The sequence below is a fragment of the Heterodontus francisci genome, chromosome 10 (genome assembly GCF_036365525.1).
Source record: "Heterodontus francisci isolate sHetFra1 chromosome 10, sHetFra1.hap1, whole genome shotgun sequence".
NCBI lineage: Eukaryota > Metazoa > Chordata > Chondrichthyes > Heterodontiformes > Heterodontidae > Heterodontus > Heterodontus francisci.
In genome coordinates this window covers 81,480,647-81,503,363 of record NC_090380.1, presented here as the reverse complement: position 1 = coordinate 81,503,363, position 22,717 = coordinate 81,480,647, and the positions used below count along the sequence as shown (strand labels likewise).

Genomic DNA, 22,717 nt, shown 5'->3' with positions numbered 1-22,717 from the left:
TATTCCTCTGCCTTTCTACTCTCTTGCCACTGTTCCAGAATTGAATAAGTCCACAGCAACCCTGAGTCTCTCATTGCATTCTCTGAAGCGCCCATCATGGCATTCATTACCACCTTCATATGAACAGCAACCAATAGCTCCATCCTCTTGCTTCGTCAATCTTCCAGCCGAATACACCCATTGGAGGCTAACCCAGCCAACCTCCTTCCTGTCCAGCTCACCTCATTTTCCACAACCCATTTGGATTCTGCCAGCGGAACAACAATCACTGCATTTCCTTCCAGAATGCTTGTTTAATCACAAACAAGGCTCTTGCCAGAGATGTCCTTCTTGTGGAAGTTTGCATTCACATCCTGGCTTTGAGAAAATTGGCACATGGGTAGTGATACCTTGGCCCTTAGAGAAGCCACACCATCTGGCATTACTTTCAATCAGCTGTTCTACCCAAACTTCAATGTTGGCAGTCTGGCCCTGATCAAAGTTTGCTCTTTCCTCCTAATCCTCTGGCAGCTCTTCCTCCCTAGAGTACCTCATCTTGTTAAGAGTCAAAGAGTTATATAGCACAGAAACAGGCCCTTCGGCCCATCGTGTCTGTGTCGGCCATCAACCACCTAACTCTTCTAGTCCCATTTTCCAGCACTTGGACTGTAGCCTTGTATGCTATGGCATTTCAAGTGCTCATCTAAATACTACTTAAATGTTGTGAGGGTTCCTGCCTCTACCACCCCTTCAGGCAGTGTGTTCCAGATTCCAACCACCCTCCGGGTGAAATTTATTTCCCTCAAATCCCGTCTAAACCTCCTGCCCCTTACCTTAAATCTATGCCTGCTGGTTATTGACTCCTCCACTAAGGGAAAAAGTCTCTTCTTATCTAACCTATCAATGCCCCTCATAATTTTGTATACCTCAATGATGTCTCCCCTCATCCTTCTCTGTTCTAAGGAAAACAACCCTAGCCTTTTCAGTCTCTCTTCATAGTGAAAATGCTCCAGCCCAGACAACATCCTGGTGAATCTCCTCTGCACCCTCTCCAGTGCAATCACATCCTTCCTATAGTGTGGCGACTAGAACTGTACACAGTTCTCCAGCTGTGGCCTAACTAGGTTTTTATACAGCTCCATCATAACCTCCCTGCTCTTAGATGCCTCGGCTAATAAAGGCAAGTATCCCATATGCCTTCCTAACCACCTTATCTAGCTGTGCTGCTGCCTTCAGTGATCTATGGGCAAATACACCAAGGTCCCTCTGACTTTCTGTACTTCCTAGGGTCCTACCATCCATCGTACATTCCCTTGCCTTGTTAGTTCTCCCAAAATGCATCACCTCACACTTCTCAGGATTAAAATCCATTTGTCACAGCTCCGTCCATCTTACCAGCCCATCGTTCTGTAATCTAAGGCTTTCCTCCTCACTATTTACGACACCACCAATTTTCGTGTCATCTGCGAACTTACTTATCATACCTCCTCTATTCACGTCTAAATCATTAATGTACATTACAAACAGCAAGGGTTCCAGCACCGATTCCTGTGGTACACCACTGGTCACAGGCTTCCACTTGCAAAAACAACCCTCGACCATTACCCTGTTACCTGCCAATTTTGGATCCAATTTGCCAAATTGCCCTGGATCCCATGGGCTCTTACCTTCTTAACCAATCTCCCATGTGGGACCTTATCAAAAGCCTTACTGAAGTCCATGTAGACTACATCAACTGCTTTACTCTCATCTACACATCTAGTCACCTCCTCGAAAAATTCAATCAAGTTAGTTAGAAACGATCTCCCCCTGACAAAGCTGTGCTGACTATCCCTGATTATTCCCTGTCTCTCCAAGTGGAGATGAATCCTGTCCCTCAGAATTTTTTCCAATAGTTTCCCAACCATTGATGTTAGACTCACCGGCCGGTAATTGCCTATCCTTGCTACCCTTCTTGAATAATGGTACCACATACGCTGTCCTCCAGTCCTCTGGCACCTCTCCAGTGGCCAGAGAGGATCTGAAAATTTGTGTCAGAGCCCCTGCTATCACCTCCCTTGCCTCACACAACAGTCTGGGATACATCTCATCTGGGCCAGGGGATTTATCCACTTTTAAGCCCGCTAAAACATCTAATACTTCCTCCCTTTCAATGTTAATATGTTCAAGTATATCGCAATCCGCCTCCCTGATCTCTACTCCTACATCGCCGTTCTCCACAGCGAAAACTGATGAAAAGCAATCATTTAAAACCTCACCTATGTCCTCCGGCTCCACAAACAGATTGCCACTTTCGTCCCTAATGGGCCCTACCCTTTCCCTGGTTATCCTCTTGCCCTTAGTATACTTATAAAATGCCTTAGGATTTTCTTTTATATTGACCGCCAATGTTTTTTCATGTCCCCTCTTCGCTCTCCTAATTACTTTTTTTTTTAAGTACCCCCCTACACTTTCTATACTTCTCTAATGCCTCTGCTGTTTTCAGTGCTCCAAATCTGCCATCCATCTCAATTCTCCTATAAATTCCTTGTCATCTGCTGCTCCTTGGCCTTTACAACCAAACTTTCAAACTCCCAACTGCTCAACCTTTTGTCCTTCCTTCACCACAATTCTTCTGCACCCATTCATCTGCTTAACTAGTTCTCCACCTCCACCTTTAAAGCCTCAGCCCTAGCAATACTTTAAAGTCTCCCACCTTGATCATCTTCCAACAATGGCTGCCATCTTTGCTCCCACAAATTTTACAGATGCAGACTTGAACATATCTGGCACACAATTACTTTACCCATCCATCACCAGATTTTCCTGAACCACATCAAACACTGCAGCTCGACTCCATCAAAACTGCCTACTTCTTCAGGATTGTCCGAGAGACCAAAGATAACCACCATTTTTTTTCATTACCAACCGTCACCTTAAGCCTCTCTCCTCTACCCCCTTCACCCTCACCTCCAACAGTAAGTAGAACATCCCAGACATGATGATCAAGACTCTATCTAACGCTATATATTTGGGCGGTTTAAAATAACTTTCCTTTCATTGCAGCAGCTTTTTCGGGAGCAGAGTGTGAGCAGCTGGGAAAGTCAGTTTGAAAGTAAATTTAATTTCCTTTTGTTTTTCGGCGGAGGCCAGGGGGCTGCTGGGTAAGTAAAACGCTATATATTTGGGCAGTTTAAAATAACTTTCCTTTCATTGCAGCAGCTTTTTCGGGAGCAGAGTGTGAGCGAGTGAGCAGCTGGGAAAGTCAGTTTGAAAGTAAATTTAATTTCCTTTTGTTTTTCGGCGGAGGCCAGGGGGCTGCTGGGTAAGTAAAACGCTATATATTTGGGCAGTTTAAAATAACTTTCCTTTCATTGCAGCAGCTTTTTCGGGAGCAGAGTGTGAGCGAGTGAGCAGCTGGGAAAGTCAGTTTGAAAGTAAATTTAATTTCCTTTTGTTTTTCGGCGGAGGCCAGGGGGCTGCTGGGTAAGTAAAACGCTATATATTTGGGCGGTTTAAAATAACTTTCCTTTCGTTGCAGCAGCTTATTCGGGAGCAGAGTGTGAGCGAGTGAGCAGCTGGGAAAGTCAGTTTGAAAGTAAATTTAATTTCCTTTTGTTTTTCGGCGGAGGCCAGGGGGCTGCTGGGTAAGTAAAACGCTATATATTTGGGCGGTTTAAAATAACTTTCCTTTCGTTGCAGCAGCTTATTCGGGAGCAGAGTGTGAGCGAGTGAGCAGCTGGGAAAGTCAGTTTGAAAGTAAATTTAATTTCCTTTTGTTTTTCGGCGGAGGCCAGGGGGCTGCTGGGTAAGTAAAACGCTATATATTTGGGCGGTTTAAAATAACTTTCCTTTCATTGCAGCAGCTTTTTCGGGAGCAGAGTGTGAGCGAGTGAGCAGCTGGGAAAGTCAGTTTGAAAGTAAATTTAATTTCCTTTTGTTTTTCGGTGGAGGCCAGGGGGCTGCTGGGTAAGTAAAACGCTATATATTTGGGCGGTTTCTGAACCCGAGACACCACACTTGTAGTGTCTCCCACCTGCCCTCCTCCTCTAACCAAAAAAAAAGGACTCGGTGGGGTGTTTATAAGGTAAGGCTTTTTCGATTTCTCTGGTTTTATTGTGATTGGTAAAAACTTTTCGTTCCTTTTTCATTTAACTAAGTTTAAACTTAAGATTAAAAATGGCAGGAGATCTCAGACCCGTATCATGCTCCTCTTGCTCAATGTGGGAGCTCAGGGACATGGCTGATGACCCTGACTCCTTCACGTGCAGGAAGTGTGTCCAGCTGCAGCTCTTGTTAGACCGCATGACGGCTCTCGAGCTGCGGATGGACTCACTTTGGAGCATGCGCGATGCTGAGGAGGTCGTGGATAGCACGTTTAGTGAATTGGTCACACCGCAGATTAGGATTGCTGAGGGAGAAAGGGAATGGGTGACCAAAAGGCACAGAAAGAGCAGGAAGGCAGAGCAGGAGTCCCCTGCGGTCATCTCCCTCCAAAACAAGTATACCGTTTTGGATACTGTTGAGGGAGATGGCTCACCAGGGGAAGGCAGCAGTAGCCAGGTCCATGGCACCGTGGCTGGCTCTGCTGTTCAGAAGGGCGGGAAAAAGAGTGGAAGGGCTATAGTCGTAGGGGATTCGATTGTAAGGGGAGTAGATAGGCGGTTCTGTGGTCGAAAACGAGGCTCTCGAATGGTATGTTGCCTCCCAGGTGCACGGGTCAGGGACGTCTCAGATCGGCTGCAGAACATTCTAAAGGGGGAGGGTGAACAGCCAGTTGTCATTGTGCACATAGGCACTAATGACATAGGTAAAAAACGGGATGAGGTCCTACAAGCAGAGTTTAGGGAGTTAGGAGCCAAGTTAAAAAGTAGGACCTCAGAGGTAGTAATCTCAGGATTACTACCAGTGCCACGTGATAGTCAGAGTAAAAATGAAAGAATAGTCAGGATGAATGCGTGGCTTGAGAGATGGTGCAGGAAGGAGGGGTTCAGATTTTTGGGACATTGGGACCGGTTCTGGGGGAGGTGGGACTATTACAAATTGGACGGTCTACACCTGGGCCGGACTGGAACCAATGTCCTTGGAGGTGCTTTTGCTAAAGCTGTTGGGGAGGGTTTAAACTAATGTGGCAGGGGGATGGGAACCAATTGAGGTCAGTTGACAGTAAGGAGGTAGTAACAAAAGCCTGTAAGGAACTAGATAATGAAGTCAGTGTGACTAAGGGGAAGAGCAGGCAGGGAGCAGATGATGAATATAAAGGGACTGGTGGTCTGAGGTGCATTTGTTTTAATGCAAGAAGTGTAGTAGGTAAGGCAGATGAACTTAGGGCTTGGATTAGTACCTGGGAGTATGATGTTATTGCTATTACTGAGACTTGGTTGAGGGAAGGGCATGATTGGCAACTAAATATCCCAGGATATCGATGCTTCAGGCGGGATAGAGAGGGAGGTAAAAGGGGTGGAGGAGTTGCATTACTGGTCAAAGAGGATATCACAGCTGTGCTGAAGGAGGGCACTATGGAGGACTCGAGCAGTGAGGCAATATGGACAGAACTCAGAAATAGGAAGGGTGCGGTAACAATGTTGGGGCTGTACTACAGGCCTCCCAACAGCGAGCGTGAGATAGAGGTACAAATATGTAAACAGATTATGGAAAGATGTAGGAGCAACAGGGTGGTGGTGATAGGAGATTTTAATTTTCCCAACATTGACTGGGATTCGCTTAGTGTTAGAGGTCCAGATGGAGCAGAATTTGTAAGGAGCATCCAGGAGGGTTTTCTAGAGCAGTATGTAAATAGTCCAACTCGGGAAGGGGCCATACTGGACCTGGTGTTGGGGAATGAGCCCGGCCAGGTTGTTGAAGTTTCAGTAGGGGACTACTTTGGGAATAGTGATCACAATTCCGTAAGCTTTAAAATACTCATGGACAAAGACGAGAGTGGTCCTAAAGGAAGAGTGCTAAATTGGGGGAAGGCCAACTATACCAAAATTCGGCAGGAGCTGGGAAATGTAGATTGGGAGCAGCTGTTTGAAGGTAAATCCACATGTGATATGTGGGAGGCTTTTAAAGAGAGGTTGATTAGCGTGCAGGAGAGACATGTTCCTGTGAAAATGAGGGATAGAAATGGCAAGATTAGGGAACCATGGATGACAGGTGAAATTGTGAGACTAGCTAAGAGGAAAAAGGAAGCATACATAAGGTCTAGGCGGCTGATGAAAGACGAAGCTTTGAAAGAATATCGGGAATGTAGGACCAATCTGAAACGAGGAATTAAGAGGGCTAAAAGGGGTCATGAAATATCTTTAGCAAACAGGGTTAAGGAAAATCCCAAAGCCTTTTATTCATATATAAGGAGAAAGAGGGTAACTAGAGAAAGGATTGGCCCACTAAAGGACAAAGGAGGAATGTTATGCTTGGACTCAGTGAAAATAGGTGAGATTCTAAACGAGTACTTTGCATCGGTATTCACCGAGGAGAGGGACATGACGGATGTTGAGGTTAGGAACAGATGTTTGATTACTCTAGGTCAAGTCGGCATAAGGAGGGAGGAAGTGTTGGGTATTCTAAAGGGCATTAAGGTGGACAAGTCCCCAGGTCCGGATAGGATCTATCCCAGGTTACTGAGGGAAGCGAGAGAGGAAATAGCTGGGGCCTTAACAGATATCTTTGCAGCATCCTTAAACACGGGTGAGGTCCCGGAGGACTGGAGAATTGCTAATGTTGTCCCCTTGTTTAAGAAGGGTAGCAGGGATAATCCAGGTAATTATAGACCGGTGAGCCTGACGTCAGTGGTAGGAAAGCTGCTGGAGAAGATACTGAGGGATAGGATCTATTCCCATTTGGAAGAAAATGGGCTCATCAGTGATAGGCAACATGGTTTTGTGCAGGGAAGGTCATGTCTTACCAACTTAATAGAATTCTTTGAGGAAGTGACAAAGTTGATTGATGAGGGAAGGGCTGTCGATGTCATATACATGGACTTCAGTAAGGCGTTTGATAAGGTTCCCCATGGCAGGCTGATGGAGAAAGTGAAGGCGCTTGGGGTCCAAGGTGTACTAGCTAGATGGATAAAGAACTGGCTGGGCAACAGGAGACAGAGAGTAGCAGTAGAAGGGAGTTTCTCAAAATGGAGACGTGTGACCAGTGGTGTTCCACAGGGATCCGTGCTGGGACCACTGTTGTTTGTGATATACATTAATGATTTGGAGGAAAGTATAGGTGGACTGATTAGCAAGTTTGCAGACGACACTAAGATTGGTGGAGTAGCAGATAGTGAAGGGGACTGTCAGAGAATACAGCAGAATATAGATAGATTGGAGAGTTGGGCAGAGAAATGGCAGATGGAGTTCAATCAGGGCAAATGCGAGGTGATGCATTTTGGAAGATCCAATTCAAGAGTGAACTATACAGTAAATGGAAAAGTCCTGGGGAAAATTGATGTCCAGAGAGATTTGGGTGTTCAGGTCCACTGTTCCCTGAAGGTGGCAACGCAGGTAAATAGAGTGGTCAAGAAGGCATACGGCATGCTTTCCTTCATCGGACGGGGCATTGAGTACAAGAGTTGGCAGGTCATGTTACAGTTGTATAGGACTTTGGTTCGGCCACATTTGGAATACTGCGTACAGTTCTGGTCGCCACATTATCAAAAGGATGTGGATGCTTTGGAGAGGGTGCAGAGGAGGTTCACCAGGATGTTGCCTGGTATGGAGGGCGCTAGCTATGAAGAGAGGTTGAGCAGATTAGGATTATTTTCATTAGAAAGACGGAGGTTGAGGGGGGACCTGATTGAGGTGTACAAAATCATGAGAGGTATAGACAGGGTGGATAGCAAGAGGCTTTTTCCCCCAGAGTGGGGGTTTCAATTACTAGAGGACACGAGTTCAAAGTGAAAGGGGAAAAGTTTAGGGGGGATATGCGTGGAAAGTTCTTTACGCAGAGGGTGGTGGGCACCTGGAACGCATTGCCAGCGGAGGTGGTAGATGCGGGCACGATGGAGTCTTTTAAGATGTATCTAGACAGATACATGAATGGGCAGGAAGAAAAGAGATACAGAACCTTAGAAAATAGGCGACATGTTTAGAGAGAGGATCTGGATCGGCGCAGGCTTGGAGGGCCGAAGGGCCTGTTCCTGTGCTGTAATTATCTTTGTTCTTTTTTGTTTTTAATGCCTCTCCTCCATTATCCAGCTCAGTTGAACTGCTCTTGCTTGGTTTCACTCTTACTTATATGATTATAGCCAAAACTATTCAAGAAATAATTTCACTTCCAGCCCCAAACACCATTACCTCTAGAGTATCCAGAGATCTCGCCTAACCCCTTCATCTGCAGGCTGCAACTTGGGAACATCAATCGCAAACATGGAGTCAACTTCCACACGTATGCCAGTTCTAACTCAACCACCTCTTCAATGCACCCACCCCACCACCACTGCTTCTATGTTGTCGGACTGTTTCCCCAACATCCAGATTTGGATGAGCCACAATGTCCGCCAGTTAAATACTGGGAGGACCAAGCAATCATCTTTGACTGCCCCACCACAAATTCTGTACACTTGTGACCGATTCCGTCACTCTCACTGGCCATTGTCTCAGGTTGACCTAGACTGTTTCCAACATTTCTATCCAAATAGACTTAATCACAAAGACCACCTACTTCCACCTCCACAACCTTTCCCACCTTCATCCCTCTCTCAGCCCATCTGCTGCTCTTGCTTGGTTCCACTATTACTTATGTGATCATAGCCAAAGGTATTCCAGAAGTGACTTCACTTCCAGCCCCCACACCATCCGTTCTGGAGTATTCAAAGATCTACCCTAACCCCCTTCTCCATGTTTTTGTCACCTCCAGCCTCGACTATTCCAATGTTCTTCATGCCAGCATGCCACCCTTCATGTTCTGTCAATTTCAGCTCATCCGAAGCTCTGCTGCTCAAATCCTATTGTACACCAAGTCTCACACACCCATCAGTTCTGTCCCTATTGGCTGACATTGGCTCCTGATCCCCAACATCTCGGATTTAAAATTTCATCCCTATGTTTAAATGCCCTTGTGCCCATGCTCTTCCCTCTCTCTATAATATTCCCCCTCCTTCCACCCTACCATTGATAGATATTCCTTCAGTTGTTTAGGCCCCATGCTCTGGACTTTCTGCAACTTTCAACTCTTCATATTTTTTCCACCTTCAAGATCTTCGTTAACATTTTAAAAATATAGCCCTAAATTGTTGCATATCATTAATATTTTGTTAGATAAATTAGAAATGAGGGTGAATAAGTTACTTGGACCTACAGTTTTAAATCATAATTATGTTTTAGAGACAGAAAAGAAGTTAAAAATCATCCAAAAGTGTGCCATCAAAAGTTCAGGTCCTCAGTTACTTTGCCCTATCTTTATACGGCATCTCCTTTATGGCAAAAATTACGATGAATCCTTTAAACTAGGTTTTAAAAATAATTTTTTTAAAGTTTTCATATTTCAGCTTCCATCTTCACCCAAATGGATGTCCTAAGTTTTATTACGTTCTGTATAAAACTTTTAAAGTGGTTTGACTATTAGTGCTTTTCATTTCCTGGATGGCTGTCCAAGAAAATGTTTCAATGTGATTGGCTGCTTGGACAGCTTGATGACAAAACTGCAGCTTGATGCGGAAATCCCCATTAAACCACTACAATCAACTGCATGTCCAGAGAGTTAAAGTTCCTGCCAGAGAGATTGTTAGATCTCTCAAAAAGACTTTCTTCGCGGTCAGCAGCATGCACCTTTGCTTGGCCACTGACTTCAAAATCCAGGTGAATATAAAAGCAGCATCAAGAACCCAACTAAAGTTGTAAAACTGTATTAGTTTGAGTAGGGGAGGCAGTGTCGTAGTGGTATTATCACTGGACTAGTAACTCAGAGACCCAGGGTATTTCTCTGGGGACATGGGTTCAAATCGCACCACAGCAGAAGGTGGAATTTGAATTTAATTAATAAATCTGGAATTAAAAGCTAGTCTAATGATGGCCATGAAACCACTCTCTATTGTTGTAAAAACCCATCTGGTTCACTAATATCCTTTAGGGAAGGAAATCTGCTGTCCTTACCTGGTCTGACCTATATGTGACTCCAGACCCACAGCAATGTGGTTAACTCTTGCATGCCCTCTGAAATGGCCGAGAAAGCCACTCAGTTGTACCTAAACGCTACAAAGTCAATAAAAAGGAATGAAACCGGACGGACCACCGAGCATCGTAGGCACCGGAAACGACAACGACAAACTCAGCCCTGTCGACCCTGCAAAGTCCTCCTTACCAACATCTGGGGGCTTGCGCCAAAGTTGGGAGAGCTGTCCCACAGACTAGTCAAGCAACAGCCTGACATAGTCATACTCACATAATCATACCTTACGGACAATGTCCCAGACACTGCCATCACCATCCCCAGGTATGTCCTGTCCCACCGGCAGGACAGACCCAGCAGAGGTGGCGGGACAGTGGTCCACAGTAGGGAGGGAGTTGCCCTGGGAGTCCTCAACATCGACTCTGGACCCCATGAAGTCTCATAGCATCAGGTTAAACATGGGCAAGGTAACCTCCTACTGATTACCACCTACCGCCCTCCCTCAGCTGATGACTCAGTACTCCTCCATGTTGAACACAACTTGGAGGAAGCACTGAGGGGGGCAAGGGCACAAAATGTGCTCTGGGTGGGGGACTTCAATGTCCATCACCAAGAGTGGTTCAGTAGCACCACTACTGACCGAGCTCTAAAGGACATAGCTGCTAGATTGGGTCTGCGGCAGGTGGTTGGGAAACCAACACGAGGGAAAAACATACTTGACCTTGTCCTCACCAACCTGCCTGCCGCAGATGCTTTTGTCCATGACTATTGGAAGGAGTGACCACCGCACAGTCCTCGTGGAGACGAAGTTCCGCCTTCACATTGAGGATACCGTCCATCGTGTTGTGTGGCACTATCACCGTGCTAAATGGGGTAGATTTCAAACAAATCTAGCAATGTAAAACTGGGCACTCATGAGGCGCTGTGGGCCATCAGCAGCAGCAGAATTGTACTCGACCACAATCTGTAACCTCATGGCCCGGCATATCCCCCACTCTACCATTACCATCAAGCCAGGAGACCAACCCTGGTTCAATGAAGAGTGCAGGAGGGCATGTCAGGAGCAGCACCAGGCATACCTCAAAAGGAGCAGTCAACCTGGTGAAGCTACAACCCAGGACTACTTGCATGCCAAACTGCATAAGCAGCATGTAATATAAAGAGCTAAGTGATCCCACAACCAGCAGATCAGATCAAAGCTCTGCAGTCCTGCTACATCCAGTCGTGAATGGTGGTGGACAATTAAACAACTAACTGGAGGAGGTGGCTCCACAAATATCCTCATTCTCAATGATGGGGGAGCCCAGCACATCAGTGCGAAAAAGGAAGACAGAAGCATTTGCAACAATCTTCAGCCAGAAGTGTCGAGTTGATGATCCATCTCAGCCTCCTCCTGAAGTCGCCAGCATTACAGATGCCAGACTTCAGCCCATTCGATTCACTCCTCGTGATATCAAGAAACGAATGAAGGCACTGAATACTGCAAAGGCTATTGGTCCTGACAACATTCCAAGTCCTGAAGACTTGTGCTCCAGAACTTGTCGCACCCCTAGCCAAGCTGTTCCAGTATAGCTACAACACTGGCATCTACCCGGCAATGTGGAAAATTGCCCAGGTATGTCCTGTACACAAAAAGCAGGACAAATCCAACCTGACCAATTACCGCCCCATTAGTCTGCTCTCGATCATCAGTAAAGTGATGGAAGGTGTCATCAACAGTGCCATCAAGCAGCACTTGCTTAGCAATAACCTGCTCAGTGATGCTCAGTTTGGGTTCCGCCAGGGCCACTCAGCTCCTGACCTCATTACAGCCTTGGTTCAAACATGGACAAAAGAGCTGAACTCCAGATGTGAGGCGAGAGTGACTGCCCTTGACATCAAGGCAGCATCTGACCGAGTATGGCATCAAGGAGCCCTAGCAAAACTGAAGTCAATGGGAATCAGGGGGAAAACACTCTGCTGGTTGGAGTCATATCTAGCGCAAAGGAAGATGGTTGTGGTTGTTGGAGGTCAATCATCTGAGCTCCAGGACATCACTGCAGGAGTTCCTCAGGGTAGTGTCCTAGGCCCAACCATCTTCAGCTGCATCATCAATGACCTTCCTTCAATCATAAGGTCAGAAGTGGGGATGTTCGCTGATGATTGCACAATGTTCAGCACCATTCATGACTCCTCAGATACGTGAAGCAGTCCGTGTAGAAATGCAGCAAGACCTGGACAATATCCAGGCTTGGGCTGATAAGTGGCAAGTAACATTCGCGCCACACAAGTGCCAGGCAATGACCATCTCCAACAAGAGAGAATCTAACCATCTCCCCTTGACATTCAATGGCATTACCATCACTGAATCCCCCACTAACTACATCCTAGGGGTTACCATTGACCAGAAACGGAACTGGAGTAGCCATATAAATATCGTGGCTACAAGAACAGGTCAAAGGCTAGGAATCCTGCAGCGAGTAACTCACGTCCTGACTCGCCAAAGCCTGCCCACCATCTACAAGGCACAAGTCAGGAGTGTGATGGAATACTCTCCACTTGCCTGGATGGGTGCAGCTCCAACAACACTCAAGAAGCTCGACACCATCCAGAACAAAGCAGCCTGCTTGATTGGCACACCATCTACAAACATTCACTCCCTCCACCACTGAAGCACAGTGGCAGCAGTGTGTACCAACTACAAGATGCACTGCAGCAACGCACCAAGGCTCCTTAGACAGCACCTTCCAAACCCACGACCTCTACCACCTCGAAGGACAAGAGCAGCAGATGCATGGGAACATCACCATCTGCAAGTTCCCGTCCAAATCACACACCATCCTGACTTGGAACTATATCGCCGTTCCTTCATGGTCGCTGGGTCAAAATCCTGGAACTCCCTTCCTCACAGCACTGTGGGTGTACCTACCTCACATGGACTGCAGCGGTTCAAGAAGGCAGCTCACCACCACCTTCTCAAGGGCAATTAGGGATGGGCAATAAATGCTGGCATAGCCAGTGATGCCCACATCCCATGAATGAAGAAAAAAAATTCTAATATATGGGGGAAAAAAAAGAGTTCACCTGCTGAGAATAAGACAGTATTTTAAATCTGCTCAAGTGGTAGGGTTTTCACAATCTGATTCAAAAAAAAAGATGCACATCTCAGTATCATCTCATAAACTTGCAAGTCTATTTGTAAAGAGTTATTTAGTCTTACCTGATGGAGTATCAACAGTCATATCCTCAAGATTAATGAGCAGATCATCTTCAAATGGTTGGTTGTACTACAGAAACCCAAAAAGATTACATTCATTTGACTATCTAGTTGGATTAATCTACAAATAAATATTGTATTATTTTGTACATTTGATAAATGCATGATAAACATATCTTTCAATAAACTTAATTGCAATTAAATATTTTTCTTTAGTAGAAAAATGCTATCACAATGCTGATTTGGATAAGGATTGGTTAACAGACAGAAAGCAGAGTAGGAATAAAGGGTCATTCTCACATTGGCAGGCTGTGACTAGTGGGGTACTGCAAGGATCAGTGCTTGGGCCCCAGCTGTTCACAATATATATCAATGATTGGGATGTGGGGACCAAATGTAGTATTTCCAAGTTCGCAGATGACAAAAACTAGATGGGAATGTGGAAGACACTACAATCACTATCCCTGGGTATGTCCTGTCCCACCTGCAGGACAGACCCAGCAGAGGTGGTGGCACAGTGGTATACAGTAGGGAGGGAGTTGACCTGGGAGAACTCAACATCGACTCCGGACCCCATGAAGTCTCATGGCATCAGGACAAACATGGGCAAGGTAACCTTCTACTGATTACCATCTACTGCCCTCCCTCAGCTGATGACTCAGTACTCCACCATGTTGAACACCACTTGGATGAAGCACTGAGGGTGGCAAGGGCACAAAATGTACTCTGGGTGGGGGACTTGAATGTCCATCACCAAAAGTGGCTCGGTAGCACCACTACTGACCGAGCTGGCCGAATACTGAAGGGCATAGCTGCTAGACGGGGTCTGCGGCAGGTGGTGGGAGAACCAACACGAGGGAAAAACATACTTGACCTCGTCCTCATCAATCTGCCTGCTGCAGATGCTTCTGTCCATGACTGCATTGGTAGGAGGGACCACCGCACAGTCCTTGTGGAGACGAAGTCCCGCCTTCACATTGAGGATACCGTCCATCGTGTCGTGTGACACTATCACTGTGCTAAATGGGATAGATTTCGAACAGATCTAGCAATGCAAAACTGGGCATTCATGAGGCGCTGTGGGCCATCAGCAGCAGCAGAATTGTACTCAACCACAATCTGTAACCTCATGGCCCGGCATAACCCCCACTCTACCATTACCATCAAGCCAGGAGACCAACCCTGGATCAATGAAGAGTGCAGGAGGGCATACCAGGAGCAGCACCAGGCATACTCCAAAATAAGGTGTCAACCTGGTGAAGCTACAACACAGGACTATCTGCGTGCCAACTGCGTAAGCGCCATGTGATAGACAGAGCTAAGCAATCCCATAACCAACGGATCAGATCTAAGCTCTGCAGTCCTGCCACATCCAGCCGTGAATGGTGTTGGACAATTAAACAACTAACTGGAGGAGGTGGCACCACAAATATCCCCATCCTCAATGATGGGGGAGCCCAGCACATCAGTGCGAAAGATAAGGCTGAAGCATTTGCAACAATCTTCAGCCAGAAGTGCCAAGTTGATGATCCATCTCAGCCTCCTCCTGATGTCCCCAGTATCACAGATGCCAGACTTCAGCCAATTCGATTCACTCTGCGTGATACCAAGAAACGACTGAAGGCACTGGATACAGCAAAAGCTATGGGCCCTGACAATATTCCAGCAATAGTACTGAAGACCTGTGCTCCAGAACTTGCCGCGGCCCTAGCCAAGCTGTTCCAGTACAGCTACAACACTGGCATCTACCCTGCAATGTGGAAAATTGCCCAGGTATGTCCTGTACACAAAAAGCAGGACAAATCCAATTCAGCCAATTACCGCCCCACCAGCCTACTCTCTATCATCAGTAAAGTGATGGAAGGTGTCATCAACAGTGCCATCAAGCAGCACTTGCTTAGCAATAACCTGCTCAGTGACGCTCAGTTTGGGTTCCACCAGGGCCACTCAGCTCCTGACCTCATTACAGCCTTGGTTGAAACATGGACAAAAGGGCTGAACTCAAGAGGTGAGGCGAGAGTGACTGCCCTTGACATCAAGGCAGCATTTGACCGAGAATGGCATCAAGGAGCCCTAGCAAAACTGAGGTCAATGGGAATCAGGGGGAAAACCCTCCGCTGGCTGGAGTCATACCTAGCGCAAAGGAAGATGGTTGTGGTTGTTGGAGGTCAATCATCTGAGCTCCAGGACATCACTGCAGGAGTTCCTCAGGGTAGTGTCCTAGGCCCAACCATCTTCAGCTGCATCATCAATGACCTTCCTTCAATCATAAGGTCAGAAGTGGGGATGTTCGCTGATGATTGCACAATGTTCAGCACCATTCGTGACTCCTCAGATACGTGAAGCAGTCCGTGTAGAAATGCAGCAAGACCTGGACAATATCCAGGCTTGGGCTGATAAGTGGCAAGTAACATTCGCGCCACACAAGTGCCAGGCAATGACCATCTCCAACAAGAGAGAATCTAACCATCTCCCCTTGACATTCAATGGCATTACCATCACTGAATCCCCCACTATCAACATCCTAGGGGTTACCATTGACCAGAAACGGAACTGGAGTAGCCATATAAATACCGTGGCTACAAGAGTAGGTCAGAGGCTAGGAATCCTGCAGCGAGTTACTCACCTCCTGACTCGCCAAAGCCTGTCCACCATCTACAAGGCACAAGTCAGGAGTGTGATGGAATACTCTCCACTTGCCTGGATGGGTGCAGCTCCAACAACACTCAAGAAGCTCGACACCATTCAGGACAAAGCAGCCCGCTTGATTGGCACCCCATCTACAAACATTCACTCCCTCCACCACCGACACACAGTGGCAGCAGTGTGTACCATCTACAAGATGCACTGCAGCAATGCACCAAGGCTCCTTAGACAGCACCTTCCAAACCCGCGACCTCTACCAACTAGAAGGACAAGCGCGGCAAATACATGGGAACACCACCACCTGCAGGTTCCCCTCCAAGTCACACCATCCTGACTTGGAACTATATCGCCATTCCCTCACTGTGGCTGGGTCAAAATCCTGGAACTCCCTTCCTAACAGCACTGTGGGTATACCTACCTCAAATGGACTGCAGCGGTTCAAGAAGGCAGCTCACCACCACCTTCTCAAGGGCAATTAGTGATGGGCAATAAATGCTGGCCTGGCCAGTGTTGCCCACATCCCATGAATGAATAAAAAAGATGCAAAGCAGCTTCAAGGGTATTGGATAGACTTTGGAAGTGGGCAAGAACGTGACAGATGGAATATAATGTGGAAAAATGTGAGGTTATCCACTTTGGTAGGAGGAACAGATGTGCAGAGTAGTTCTTAAATGGTAAGAGATTAGACAGTATAGATGTACAAAGGTACTTGGGTGTCCTTGTCAATAAGTCACTGACTTGCAACAAGCAATTAAGGCGGCTAATGGAATGTTAGCCTTTATCGCAAGAGGATGAGAGTTCGGGGTAGTGAAGTCTTGCTTCAATTGTATAGAATCTTGGTTGGACTGCACCTGGAGTCGTGTGTGGAGTTTTGGTCCCCTTACCTTCAGAAGGGTATTATTGCCACAGAGGGAGCGCAACGAAGGTCCACCAGACTTGGTCCCATGATGGCAGGACTGTGCAATTAAGATATTGGGAAAACTGGGCCTGTATTCTTTAGAGTTTTGAAGAATGAGAGGCGATCTCATTCAAACCTACAAAATACTTAAAGGGATAGACAGGGTGATGCAGGTAAGATGTTTCCCCTGGTTAGGGAGTCTAGAACGGGGGGACACAATTTCAAAATAAGGGGGAAGCCACTTAGGACGGAGATGAGGAGAAATTTCTTTACTCAGAGGGTTGTGAATCTTTGGAATTCTCTACCCCAGAGGGCTGTGAAAGCTCAATCATCGAGTATGCTTAAAGCAGAAATTGACAGATTTCTAAATACCAATGACATAAGAGGATATGAGGATAGTGTGGGAAAAAGGCATTGATGTGGATGATCAGCCATAATGGCATTGAATGGCAGGGCAGGCTTGATGGACCAAATGGCCTACTCCTGCTCCTACATTCCTATGATTTTTCAAATAACTAACGTCTCAACACCATATTTTTTTAAAAGCACAGTGATCATGCCAAATATTATCTATACTTATTAATTCTACAAGCTTGTGATAGACTGCTTTTTTTTGTATATATCATGGAAGTGTAGTAAATAATAAAGGAGGATAGCAACAGACTTCAGGAGGACAGACTGGTAAAATGACAGACACATAGCAGATGAAATTTAATGTAAAGAAGTATTAAGTAATACACTTTGGAAGAAAGAATGAGGAGAGGCAATATGAATTAAATGGTACAATTTTAGCAGGACTGAACAGAAACCTGGGGGTGCATGTACACACATCTTTGAAGATGGCAGGACAAAGTTGAGAAGGCTGTTAAAAAGCATATGGGATCCTTGGATTTATTAATAGAGTAAAAGTTAACTATTGTTAAGCAAGCTAACTTTATAAGTTTAAACAGCCTCTTTTCAAATCCACTTCCAGACTTTACCTTGCAAGCTCTGGTAAAGACTGGGAAAAGACCTGGACCTGCATTTTCTCAAACTTGGCGTCAAAGTTTCCTACCCACCAACTCCAAACCAGACTGTTTGTAATCTTCATGTCATATCGCACCCCAAAATAAGCTTCTGACCACATATCTACGGCATCACCAAGACCATCTATTTCTACCTCCATAACATCACCTGACTTCATCCTTGCCTCAGGTCATCGGCTGCTGAAACCCTCATTTATGCCTGTTACCTCTGAACACAACAATTTCAACACACTCCTGGCTGTTCTCTCACATTCTACCCTCCAACTCATCCAAAACTCTGCTTCCTGTATCCTCATTTGCACCAAGTCCCATTCACCTATCACCTTGTGCTCACTGATCTTCATTGGCTTCCGGTCAAGAAATGCCTTGATTTTAAAATTCCTCTTCCTTGTTTTCAAATTCTTCCATATCTCTAATCTTCTCCAGACCCACATCCCTTCAGGACATGTGCACCCATCTAATTCTGGTCTCTTGAGTATCCCTGATTTTAACAGCTCCACCATTGGTGGCCACACCTGAAGTTGCCTAGGCCTTAAGCTCTGGAATTGCCTCCCTAAACCTCTCCAGCTCTCTACCTCGCTTTCTTTAAGATGCTCCTTAAAGTTTACTTTATTGACCAAACTTTTGACCAACGCTGGGGGGGGGGGGGGTGACCAACGCTGGGGGGGGGGGGGGGGGGGTGACCAACGCTGGGGAGGGGGGGGGGGGACCAACGCTGGGGAGGGGGGGGGGACCAACGCTGGGGAGGGGGGGGGGGGGGACCAACGCTGGGGGGGGGTGACCAACGCTGGGGAGGGGGGGGGGGGGGAGACAACGCTGGGGTGTGGGACAACGTTGAGACATCGCAAAGGGCGGGGATTGAGAAGGTGGAGGGTGGGGAGACCATGGCTGTGGCTGATCCCCCCTCCTGTGAAGTACCGTCTGGTTATGCACACCGGGCAGGAGCAATAGCTACTGTCATGCAAAGCACCTCAGAGCTGAAGCTGACATGCCCAACCAGACACTGGCCGAGCCCTGTTGCAAATCATCGAGCCCCCCTCGATTCCAGCACCAAGCTTCTCACTACCTTCTCGAATATCCGCTCCATCGCCTCCATAAACTTCCAGCCGTTGCGCTTCAGCCCATCCCCCACATCACACTCCATCATCGCAGCAACGCAACTCCACTCCGCTCGCACCGCCAACCGCCCACTCATTCAAACCGAGAGCACCCACAGCTCGCCCTCTGTTTGGCTAACAGGAAGGCCATCGTCATAATCCGTCTAGTACATTTCATTGGACCAGAGGAACACGCATGCGTACCGTCTCGGGTTGTCGGTGTTTTGAAGCTTTGTGAATGGAGCGGGAGCTTGGATTGATTTTAGAGTTCTGATACTGTGGACGAGTTCCCTCCTGATTTAATGGTTTCTATAAAAATACAAATTATTCACTTTTCGGGTGTGTAACCCTTCATTATTTTGTGGCTTTATTCCCACCTCCAAGTTTCTAGGCTCGGATGTTAGGTGCCAAAACAGAGGTAACAGAGAGGGTTGATGAGGGTAGTCCTGTTGATATGGTATACATGGACTTCCAAAAGGCATTTCATAAAGTGCCACCCAACAGACTTGTGAGCAAAGTTATAGCTCATGGAATAAAAGGAACAGTAACAACAAGGATACAAATTTGGCTGAGTGACAGAAAACTGAGAGTAGTGGTTAATGCATGTTTTTCGGACTGGAGGAAGGTTTTTGGTGGAGTTCCCCAGGGATCTGGGACATATTAATCCCCTGGACCTTGGTGATTAGGGAATAATCCCCAGATTTGAGGATGATATGAAACTTGGAAGCATTGTGAACTGTGAAGAGGATAGTGTTAAACTTCAAAAGAACACAGACAGGTTAGTGGAATGGGCGGACAAGTGGCAGATTAAATTTAATGCAGAGAAGTGTGAAGTGATTCATTTTGGTAGGAAGAATGTGGAGAGACAATATAAAATAAAGGGTACAATTCTAAAGTGGGTGCAGGAGCAGAGGGACCTGGGTGTATATGTGCATTAAACATTGAAGATGGAAGGACAGGTTGAGAGACCGGTTAAAAAAGCAAACAGCATCCTAGGCTTTATTAATAGGGGCATAGAGTACAAAACAAGGAAGTTATGTTAAAGTTGTCTTAAACACTGGTTCAGCCTCAACTGGAGCATTGTGTCCAGTTCTGGGCACCACACTTTAGGAAAGATGTGAAGGCAGTAGAGAGAATACAGGAAAGATTCATGAAAATGGTTCCAGGGATGAAGAAATTCAGTTATGTGGATAGATTAGAGAAGTTGTGACTTTGGAGAAGATTGAGAGGAGATTTGATAGAGGTGTTCAAAAACATGAGGGGTCTGGACAGAGTAGATAGGGAAAAACTGTTCCCATTGTTGGGAGGATCAAGAACAAAAGGACACAGGTTTAAAGTAATTGGCAAAAGAAGCAATGGGGACATGCAGTGAGTGGTTTGGATCTGGAATGCACTGCCTGAGATTTTGGTGGAGGCAGGTTCAATCGAGACATTCAAGAGGGAATTGGATTGTTATCTGAAAAGGAGGAATGTGCAGGGCTACAGGGAGAAGGTGAGGGAGTGGCACTAGGTAAATTACTCCTTTGGAGAGCCAGTGCAGACACAACATGCCAAATGGCCTTCTTCTGTGTTGTAACAATTCTCTGATTCTGTGACCAGGACATATACGAGGCTTCAGCAAAAGGCAAATACCTAAGAAACATACCAAAATCATGGCCCTGATGACATTGATGCCATGCCTTAGATTTTATAATGGGGGGAGGCCTGCCCTGCAGGATTCCCGGCGGCTGATTAAGATCAGAGCTGCCAGCACCCCAAGGTAAATGGCTCTTTTAGCACTCCTTGAGTGCCAGATGTGCTCCCCACCCCCATGCCCTTCAAGGAAGCCTTCAGCCTCCCTCACAGCCAATCTCAAAACTATTCCCTCCCAATCACTGATCCCTTCCCAGTACACTTTTACATGTGCCCTCCCCCCCCCCACCCCACCCCCGCAACCCTCAAGCTCTCCCAATTGTCACAGGGAGCTGAAGCTCCCTTCCCAATACTGGAGACTGTCCCCAAGAGTCCCCAGCTGTGGCTTCCTGCTGCAAGCATTCCCTCTCGCATGCTGATCAGGCCGTCTGTCTGACCAGCTTCCAGGTGGGAGCTGGAGCTACAAGATGCTATGAAGTCCTGCTGTTAAGATTGACAGGGTGTCCACATCCCCAGCATTACTGGACTCTTCGGCCGATCTTGGCCATCCCAACTCCATTAATATTGGGGCCAGAATTTTGCCTCAACCTGCTGCATACTTAGATAGGATGCTTCCTTACTTTTACAAGTCCCTCTGCTCTTTTTAACACTTACACAAAGTAATCCATATTTAAACCAAAAGGAAGATATTAAAGATCCAACTAAGAATCTCAGAGAACTGAAGTGCAATGCAATGAAAGCAAAAAAGCCCCCGAAGTAGAGTGTTCCATAGGTCAGGCTGGACAGTTCATCAGTACTTCCTGTGTTTGTGCCCTACAGGAGTGTGCTGTGCTCCTATGCTTTACAGGCACACAGTGATGTTGCATCAATGATGTATAACATTAGAATTTGCACTACAGCAAGGATACATCCCCAATTACGAGTGAAACTTATGAGGCTTGTGCCATGTAGGACAAAAGCGTAGCATTTTTGCCTGTATTTTGTAAGTGTTTCAGCCAAACCGTAGTGATATTGGTTTGAAAGTTTGGGACAAAAGCATAGTGTTTTTGCCTGTAATTTGTAAGTGGAGAGCCAAGTTGCAGTGACTTTGTTTGGGTAACTGGGAACAGTGGTCAAATTGCTGAAGGGTTCAGCTGGGAATTGGGGGTGTCAATTCTAAGCTACTGCAGGAGGTTTTGTACTGAGGACATTTTGCTTATTTCTTTTCAACTAACCATAGAGGTGTCTGTATTAGGGATATTGATGGGTTCAATAAAACAACTATTTATGGTTAAGCCAAACCCTGCGTCATGCGCAATTTTGTTCTTATAATTCTTGAAGTCCAAGAACCATCGTGAAGGAGTATGGGAATGGAACCTCTTACAAAGTCTCCTGCTGTCTCAGCATAGGCTCAACAGCAAATCTGAGACCAGTTCAAATTCAGCACAAAGCTTCTGCCCCCAGTTTTATGTCCTCTGTGCCAGGCACTCCAGCACTATCGGCACACTGGAGTAGAAATTCAGACCTCCATTTGATGTTGTTAGTCATATTGGCCTTTGTCTGAAAATTTTGCCTATGATGGTCTTGTGCAGTTTCTATTTCTTTTAGTAAACTATTAATGTTTGAAATCATTTGCTACAAATGTATAGCTTTGCTAGTTAATTAAAGGCATAATTTAAAAAAAAATCTCTTTTTGAATCAGCTGTTACTTTGCTCACAGAAGTCTGAGAATGGGAGAAATTGAAAATATTCTACTGGATTATTGGCATTAGGCTGAAAGATTCTGATGCAATTTTAAGCAGTTTTCCAGACAACATAGTTTGCATAGCATGAATGCAGCCAAATAGTGCATCAATCTTGACTCTACAGTTTTGTTTTATCTATTTACAAAAGCTGGTGAAACAAAATAGTCTAAAAACAAAACTAATATACTCTAAATTACTTCATTTATAAGTATTGTAATTGAAATTTGTCCTTTGTTGAAACAATTGCTCACATTGTATGAAAATTTGTTGAGTAACTGAAGGTGCAGTTGAAGAAACTTTAAAAGGTAAGAATAGATTTATCAGGATCATGGAAAAGAATTCTGGAGTATAGAATCATGAAGTTCTGCTGCCAATGACGGACCAGAAAAGGAGAGGAGGGGAGGGAAATTCAAAGCAGGATAGTTTTGAAAGTAGTTCCA

General features: G+C 46.0%; 1 protein-coding gene across 1 annotated transcript in view; it reads right to left on the bottom strand.

Annotated features, from left to right (window-relative positions):
• LOC137374172 (uncharacterized) overlaps nt 1–19,012 on the bottom strand; it is a 47,637-nt gene extending 28,625 nt beyond the window's left edge. The window contains exons 1-2 of the mRNA XM_068039957.1: nt 18,891–19,012; nt 13,259–13,325 (exon numbers count right to left, since the gene is read on the bottom strand). Coding sequence (XP_067896058.1) covers nt 13,259–13,325; nt 18,891–18,971 — 148 coding nt within the window. The 5' untranslated portion in view covers nt 18,972–19,012. The remainder of the gene's footprint in view (nt 1–13,258; nt 13,326–18,890) is intronic.
• Between the last annotated feature and the right edge of the window lie 3,705 nt (nt 19,013–22,717).